This window comes from Priapulus caudatus, unplaced genomic scaffold (genome assembly GCF_000485595.1).
Source record: "Priapulus caudatus unplaced genomic scaffold, Priapulus_caudatus-5.0.1 Scaffold1087, whole genome shotgun sequence".
Lineage (NCBI taxonomy): Eukaryota > Metazoa > Priapulida > Priapulimorpha > Priapulimorphida > Priapulidae > Priapulus > Priapulus caudatus.
Genome location: NW_014578148.1, coordinates 79,250 through 88,480, shown reverse-complemented (window position 1 = coordinate 88,480; position 9,231 = coordinate 79,250). Strand labels below are relative to the sequence as shown.

General features: G+C 39.0%; 1 protein-coding gene across 1 annotated transcript in view; it reads left to right on the top strand.

Annotated features, from left to right (window-relative positions):
• The window catches only part of LOC106815305 (cysteine synthase 1-like), a gene marked incomplete in the record, with an annotated part of 15,841 nt that extends 6,958 nt beyond the window's left edge, over window positions 1-8,883 (top strand). The window contains 4 exon segments of the mRNA XM_014819750.1: window positions 6,488-6,603; window positions 7,039-7,197; window positions 7,772-7,906; window positions 8,100-8,883. Coding sequence (XP_014675236.1) covers window positions 6,488-6,603; window positions 7,039-7,197; window positions 7,772-7,906; window positions 8,100-8,192 — 503 coding nt within the window.
• Window positions 8,884-9,231: the final 348 nt, after the last annotated feature.

The window sequence follows — 9,231 nt, the reverse complement described above, 5'->3', positions numbered from 1 at the left end:
GTATGGAAAGCGCGTTTTGACCCGCCAAAAACCTTAGATCCTATTTTAAGTGGCGCATTTAAATAAGGTTAGGGTTTGAATTCGATGATATAATCACCATTGATGCTGTATTCTCGGAAATCCGAACACGAATCTCGAAGTTTGACACTTTTGTGTGCTACGTGTCGGTGTGTGTCAGTTTCTGTTGTCGTCGTGTTCGTGTGTGTGTGCGTTGTCGTGAGTGTGTGTGTCGTGGCGTGCGTGCGGTGGTGCGGTGTCCGTGCCGGTGACATTCACATCCGCGCTTCTTGATTTCTGGTTATATTTTCACGTATACCATATCACTGTAAAGAGTCTTGACCAGGCCGCTGCGTGTCGAGATGCCACTGCCGTGGCACAGTACGGCAGGTCGTAGATTGGAAACTGGTCGGCGTTGCCGTCCTGATACATGACAGTCTAACATTCCTGTGACGACTAAACGTGCTGCGTTCGTTGACGCGTGCGTAGTGCTTGTGGTTATTTGCCTCGCTATTACCTCTATATCGTATTAGCGCGCCATATTTCTATTTTCATGTACATAATCCGTTTGCCATTGCGTAAGCTTCGATCAATTTGCATGAGTTCAACTTTATCAAACTTCAAATCATAAGAGTGCAAGTCGCAATTTGTATGTACAGGCAATGTGCACAGATATAAATCAATTCATTTATTATTATTATTATTAATTATTATTATGCGCTGTGCGTTATACACTACTAGTTATATATGAAGACGCACGTCACCTGACTTCCTGACAATGTGTCAGCTTCTATATGACGTATATTGCTAGTCTGATTTTTATGTGTAATATTAATAAACATTATTACCCAAACTCGCCTCTCCCCACACATACACATTACACCACAATGCCACGGACGCACCTCACGCACACGCACACGCACCACGCGACACGCACAACGCCCACATGCACACAGCCGCCAACCCTTCCCTTTAATAAATAAGCATAAGAATTATTAAATAGATTTTAAGCGCGATTTAAAAACCACTTTTCTATTGCCTGGCCACTTCAATTCGCCGCTAAACTCATTTTTAAGCCGCGATTATAAACCCGAATGTTCTGATTGGCTGGAATTCAATCGCCCGCTTTAAAATACATTTATAAGCGCGGATTAAAATAGGTAGCGTTTGGCGGTAATGGCCTTCCATAGCATACACACCGTGTCACTGTTTTCCTGTTCTCTGTCGTCTGATTTATTCGTAAGGCCAGCTATTCAGAAGTTATTCAGGCAGGCAAAGATAAATTTCGCGCCAGCTGTGAGTTAACACATGTGCATTGCAGCGAGTTGGCATCGGCAACAATTGATGATGTAGATAGACGTGCCAACAACATGGGCTGCCCTGTTTGTTTTTGCCACATCGCCGAGGCATCTCAAGGTGGATTTAGTTATTTCAGGGAGCTATAGTACGGAGACTGCTTATAGAAAAAATCTTAATGTTAAGGAGCATAAAGACTTGTTCAACAAAACATTGCTCCTTTGCAATTAATATCTGTGCAACGGCCACTCAGTAGATCAACATTCCACACAGTATGGGCTGTCTAATAATAGCAAAGAAGGCAGTTTCCGCTTCTTTGTTGAATCGTCAACTAAATCAATTGTTTAACCTCCTCTCTAGAGAGCTCGTCAAAAGGATTATCCCGACACTTACTCTTCGCATTGGTTCAGCGAAAAGTATAATTTCATTGGTACCTTTCATTTAAGCCGCATAAAATTGGGAGGTAGGTCCCACTTGAAACAAGGTTGGGATTCAAGATTGGCTTCCGATCAGACCATGTCCTCAGAAATGTCTAAAATCTGCCCATGTGTCGGCACTTGAGCCTTTATGACAGATGTGACTCCAGATTTCCGGCGACGAAGTAATGGCTTACTCGCCTACCATCATGACTATACCCGCCATATCACGAGCACAAATCGGTCGAAGCACGTTCAGTGATTCTTGGACGCGCGAATTCTGCATTTCCTCCTCCATATATTCTTAATTGACTCTACCGTCCACGAATTTCCTCGCAAGTTTGTGGAGTTTTAGAAAAACTTATTTTTTGTAATTTTTTACAGGTCAAACGTTTTCAGTACTAACATGTTACTAACATAATATCTAAGCCTCTCTCACCTGATGATATCAATGTTATTTACACGTAGGTAAATTTGCAAAATTCAATTTGAACGATTTTGAATTAGTGTTACGCTCACCTCCATATTAGCACTAATATAACTGGGCGTAGTATCACGTTCGGTTGCCCATTGCAGGCTGGTTTGCTGTGGTCCCATCGTCATACAGATGATTTTTGGCCAATCCTTGACCCAGTGCACAATAGTGGGTGCCCCAAACAGTTTCTGTTTTTGATTTGTGTTGGCTATATAGAATATCACAATATAAAGGAAAAATAAATAATATATGTTCATGGTGTATTATGTTGAAAAATTATTATTTAAAACTAGCCCCCGCACAATGTTATTTGTGTTTTTTTAATTTTCTCCAACACAAAATGTTTGTGACTCCCCTCAGGAATCGATCACGAGCTTAGATAACACTAAACGATAAACAATGGTCGGGCAGGACCAGTGCAATCAGCAAGAAAACGAAAGAGAAAAAAGCAGAAAGAAGACTTATATGAGAAACTCCCGCTTAAGTTTACAAGGGAATTTTCATGGCGCCACAATAATTTTTTTGCCAAATGCCCTCGTTTACCGCAAAATGTTAAGCGTATATCGGCTAGCTGCGTCTGGGCGTGGCCACACAATAATTTTCGAATTCATGGGGCGTGTGTTGATCGGAACGTTTGCGTTGACAATCGAATGCCACCGGCAAATTAGGGGAGTATAAAGAAGGTATATATCTATATTTAAAGTGTAAATAGTAAACGCTAATTTTGTAATATATAATACATTTTATTTTTGTACAATAAGACACAAATATACTACTTGCTGGTGCTCGAGCGAGTTCGCTGTTAAACGGTCCAAAAATTTCACTAAAATACCACTTATCTCTAAATATTCATTTCCTTGAGTTTACCTAGAAAAGGATTTCTTTTGAATGCTAAAAGATACCACGAAAACCTTGGATTCCTGTCCGCGATCTTTACTGCAGCTCGCCACATTGGTGGGCCACAGTTGACTCGCGTAGTCTAGGTTGAACGTTTAAGTGATACAGGGCAATACTTCTCACCTTTGGTGCTTTTATAGCGTCTTGTAGCGTTTTTCTTAACTATTGACCCCCAGCATATCTAGAGGGGATTTCATCCACGACCTCATATATATCGTTTCTCTGTAAATTACATCACCTACACGACTACGCTACGCAGTAAACCTACAATTATCAAGCTCGCACGCTATGTCGAGCCCTCCCCCTCACAGGGCAATTCAATAAATGGCGGAAATATCTGCGGGCGTTCTTATGATTTCGCAATTATTGGTTCCAGATTAGAATCTGGTCAGCAACTATTAGATTTAAGTACAAGCTGTTTTCGACTCACGTGGGCTGGCACAATTCCAGCTCTAAAATGATTTGATTCTAAAAAAAAACCACGTGTACGAGTCGTTTTAGGAAGGGTTTGCGTTATCCATACATAACACTATCGTAATAAACGTGCGGAGTGTCGTAAAAACTAGAGCAATGTCCGAATACCACAGGCCCGAGATCCTGCAGTTGTGTTGAGCTAACACATGTTGCATATTTGGGGAAAAACACAGTGGTATGGCCGCCCAGTTCTACAGTAGCACCTTCGTTGCCCTCTCATGAGGTGTATCAATCTTTCAAGATCCGGTGAACAAAATTATATTTAATGCTTATGCCAGCGACGTAACCGGCCCAGTGCATGCAGCCTGGCTTTCTATTTTCACACGCCATTGAAAGCACGTGCATTTGTTGGTAGTTCTGGCCGCGAGTCACTGCCCTTTCTTTGGTTTTATTACTGCGGCATTGGTTATTGACGTGCCCTACCCTGAAGCACAACCCCGCGGGGCTGATTAAACCGAGACCGTTTTCTGTAAGGATCTCGTCCCCACAAGATAAACTATACTAATTTATGTGTTCTAGCGCTCTAACCGCTGTTCTCGAATGTATAGCAAATTGTACACTTGCAATATAACACTCTGTTTCACTAATCAATATTATTACTTATATATAGTTATATTAATTTATTATATATAGTTTGTATTAGAGATATAAAATGCTTCTATAAACACGGATTAGCATAGATGGCTGGCTCGCCGGACTTATCCGCCAATAATACAACGTACATGAGGGACATTGAAGGCACACGACCAAAGAAAATAAGGTAGGTACGCCGCCACACGAAATAATAACACGCGTACAATAGTACACAATCAATACATAAATTTATCAGTACGCGCGCACTCGTTAAACTTGTAGGACGTAGGCTGTGATTGTAGGAAGAAATTATCCTTTTTTTTTTGTACTTTTAACAATTCCTTTCCGAAAGCCATGAATAAGAGAAGTGGGTACCAATCTGGCGCGGAATCCGTACTTAATTAACAGGCAGCAGCAAATACGGGTGATTAAAGTTTAACCCCATTCGAAAAGTCAAACTATTCCTCATTGTTTAGCCCGCATAAGAGATTTCAGTCATCGCCATCGGACAGATTCCTGTACGTTGTGGATTACAGACCTTGCTAGCTATTTACTTTAGGAACTTACTCGGAGATAGCCTTTGATGGAAGGCAAAATGAAAGTGATGGTTTCAGACGGTACGTGTTTTGGAGGATGTAGAAGAGGCAAGGCATAGCTAGAACGGAACAACTATTGCGTAGATAAGGTGTCCCCACTTAAACAACGTCGATTTATACTCCTCTAACGAGCTCCACATTCACGCCACACTCTGCTGTCGATCGCTTTTCCCACTTTTTCCCCACGATTCCACGTCGTAACCCTTTTGCAATTCTGACTGGTGCTGTATAGTGCAAGCATTGGTAATTACCAAAAGCGTATAAACGAAGGAATATATTTTTTATACGCTCTGTGTTTACGTTGGTGAACTGATAGTTGAGAGGCGTCACGATTATCAGAGCGAGCCAGACCAAAATTGCCGCAGCAAAAAAGTATTTCAATATTACAACTATTCTGTCGAGCACGAAAGGCGCAAACATCATGCCAATCTGTGTCACATTGTTAATATAAATTGAAAGAAAGTGGGGCTTCAACTGAGTCGGTCAATAAGTACAACTGTATATATGTATATTACTATACTGTATATATTAATAGTCGGATTATATAGTTATAATATAAATATATATGTATTATAATCAAATATATATGATAGTACTATATAATATACTCACCTATGTCTTATGTCCGAATCAGGTAGCTATTATGGCAATCAATGATCACATAATTTCAGGATTTCTATCCTTGTTTTTCTCGGGACGTATTGTCTTCGCCTCAGGATAGTTACTCATAGGTAGCTTTCCAGATTTGAGACTCACGTGACGCACATATTATGATAGTCATAAAGATCCAGGAATTAATCAATATCCTATTATTATTAGCTCTTGATAAGGCATTTGTGAAATTTTTATCACTAGCGGTTTCTAGAGCGGTTCGACGAGTATGCGAGCGGGAAACGGGGTACAATTAGGTCGTGCGAGATGGTGTGCAAGGGGATGGGAGGTGGGATCAAGGCAGGGGGAGGGAGGTCGAAGGCAGGGGGAGGGAGATGGGAGGTAAGGGGGTGGTAGTGAGAGGCAAGGGGAGTGAAGTGGGAGGGAGGTGAGAGGCAGGAGGGAGGGAGGTGGGACGCAGTGGGGAGGGAGGTGAGAGAGAAGGACCCCTCCACCCCCTCTAATTAAACTTGGAGATCCATGCTCATATGTTGAAATCTTTTTTGTCAACGTCATTCATTAACTTGTATTTGAATTGTTATTATTGTTCTTGTTATTAGAATTAGCCCATAGAGATTAGGTGGGTGCGAAAGTGTAGCTGATATATTTGTTTGAATTGGCTACGAAAGTCAAACAAGAATAAAGAAGACTTATGTGTAAGATGTCTTGCTATGCACAAATGAATTTATCAGCAGAACACCAGACACCAGATGAGCCCTGTCGCACTGTGGCACTTGTTAATTTAAAAATAGAAGGATTGCAATATCTTATAAACGACATATAGCTTCAGGTATAATATGGATAAATTTGTCCTAAAATGAATATCGTTCGGCTGAAGATTTCGAAATTCATTGTTGTTTTATGACAAACGTGAATGCGTAATTATAGATATTTATAGGTATGTGCTATTATTTATAAATCTATCATAATATACTCGCAAATTCTAGAGTAAATTATTCCTTTAAAAACTACAGATATTCCTGTCAGTCACTAAGTCCATAATTCACATATTTATTTATTGTCATATATAGCAATGCTAGTGAAACATTGTAACATCTAATATTTCACTGTTAATCCAACATGGCACTGAAAATATTTATGACATATTTTAGAAGGGAAATTGGATGCTGTTGTGTTTTCTACGGGAACTGGTGGAACGCTTGCAGGAACTTCAACATACCTCAAGGAGCAGAATAGTAGAGTGCAGGTGTATCTTGCTGATCCTGAGGTAGTTGTAATGCCCATCACCTGTTTTTGCAATTTCTTTGTATTTTTAATAATGTTTCATCGCACATTTCTATTATAAGCTGTGCAGAAAACTAATCTTGTGTATGCAATTTAGATAATTATTTGAAGAAATATTAGTGAGTGCCCACCCATTTACTATTAACAATGATATAACAAGCTTTTAAACCATGTACTGTGGTAGTTAGATGGTTATCAGCTGTTGTGCTTTTTTTTAAATAATACAATTAAATGTTGATTCATATCTTCCTGCCAAACCAATAATATCAACATTTCAATGTGTACACTTTTTGTTGGAGGGGTCATAAAAATTGTAGTGTACGCTTGTGATAATCTTGATAATTATGAACGGCCTATATTGAAATGCCGAAGTATCAATGACTATCATCACTCCTGTTTCTGTACCTATTAATTCAAGGGCAGTGTTCTCTACAACTGGTTCAAGCATGGGAAGCTGGAAAGGAAAGGAGATGGAAGTATTACAGAGGGCATAGGTCAAGGCCGTGTCACTGAGAACCTCAAGGGTGCTCCAATCGATGATGCTGTGCATATACCAGACACAGAAGTTGTCGAAATGGTGGGTACATGACAAACGTTGCACCCATACTAAGTTTAAATGATGTTATCGAGTGGTTGCCCTTTTCGCTTCACTTCGTAACAGTGAAAAGTATAGTGTACTGTATTTGCCTTAATGATAAGCCTAGAACATAGGGGATTGGTCTGACCACATATTACATGGATAAGATTTATCTTTTGTATTTAGACAGTACTATATTATATCGTGTAGTGCCATGTGTCGTATCATGTCGTGACATCTTATATCATATATGATATGATATCTTATCATATAACATAATATATGACATGTGAGTTATGAGAAGCTTGTAGAGATATTACTAGTACTATTAAATTCTTGAATAGCCAATTATATATTATGCTCATATTCGTATAATGGTCCAGATATAAATAGGAAATGGAGAAATCTAGTCAGTAACCAGGGGTCTGCTGTGGCTAACTTAAACCTTAGGTTAACTAAGGTCAAAAGTGCATGCATTGCATAGGACTAAGATAATTGTCATCAACTGAGATATTTGCTTGTCATGGCAGGAATCGCTGGTGATTGACCACAGTGTTTTGTTGTATTAATGCAGACATTTAGACTTCTTCATGAAGAAGGGTTCTTCGTTGGTGCATCGTCTGCTCTAAATGTGGTAGCAGCTGTGAAGGTTGCTGAGATCATGGGTCCAGGTCACACCATCGCCACAGCACTTTGTGACACAGGACAGGTAGGTATCATGGTTACCATGGTATCACCATGCTAACAGAATATATATCTCCCTGTTCCATGTCTCCCAGAATTCCCAAAATAGCATCATTGTTTGTTTAATTTATATTGACATGTAATGTATGTGTATGTTATGTATAGAAAACATGTATGTCTGGCCTGCTATTCATAAACTTTTATATGTGCTGTTTCAGCGATACTATGCTAGGCTGTTCTGTCGAGATTGGCTACACAGCAAAGGTCTGGTAGAGTCGGTGCCTAAAATGTATCAGCAATATTTGCATTAAGGGGAGTCAACTGTGGATAGGTAATAGGATGCAATAGGTAAATGCTAATCACATGAAGATTTTATTTTACTAGCTTTAAATTTCACAATGTGTTACACAGGTGAACTATGGTATCGTACCATTATTTTATGTGTGCCGTATCACGATTGTAAATTGAGATTTTAGAGTGGTCTCTATTTGGATACTCTATTTGGATTTGGTTCTATTTGGATGAAACGTCAGTAACATGTGTGTGGAATGTCCAATTATTTGCGGTAAGCGTAGTCGTTCTTTGTATGTTTCAGGAATATATAATGTACTAAAACATTGCGACGATAACTAAACCTTTCTTTCATTTGTCAAAGATATCTGTGATAATGATTTATTTGGTGGGTTGTTGAAAATTTATTATACAACGTTGTGTAACGACTTGTTTTAAATTGTTTTCACAAATCATGTATTAAATGTTGAATATAATTGAAAAAGATTTAATTAAAATGATATTGACTACTGAATACTTCCATTTATCAGGAGTGGATAATAGAGATCTCTATTATCCACTCCTGCATTTATCATCTATTGTTTGAGCAGTTGGACTACGCATATAAAAAGTGGTGTTGTGGGGAAATTGAAGGCCGATTATTCAGGCTCGTATGTCATGCTGTTTTGGTCTGAATAGGACAATAAACATCGTATATAAATTCCATTAGAATATATGACTTATCACGATAAACTTTGTATATAAATTGCATTAGGATATGACTCATGATGATAAACTTTGTATATAAATTGCACTAGGACATGACATCACTTTGTATATAAATTGCATTAGGATATGACATCACTTTGTATATAAATTGCGTTAGGATATGACATCACTTTGTATATAAATTGCGTTAGGATATGACATCACTTTGTATATAAATTGCGTTAGGATATGACAGTGTATGACTTATCAGCAGGCCATACTACAAATGAACGATGAGCTATATGTGAGCATTACCATGAGAGTAATTACGGAAAAAGTAGGATCTCAGGGAAGTTAGCTCCCAGTTCCCAG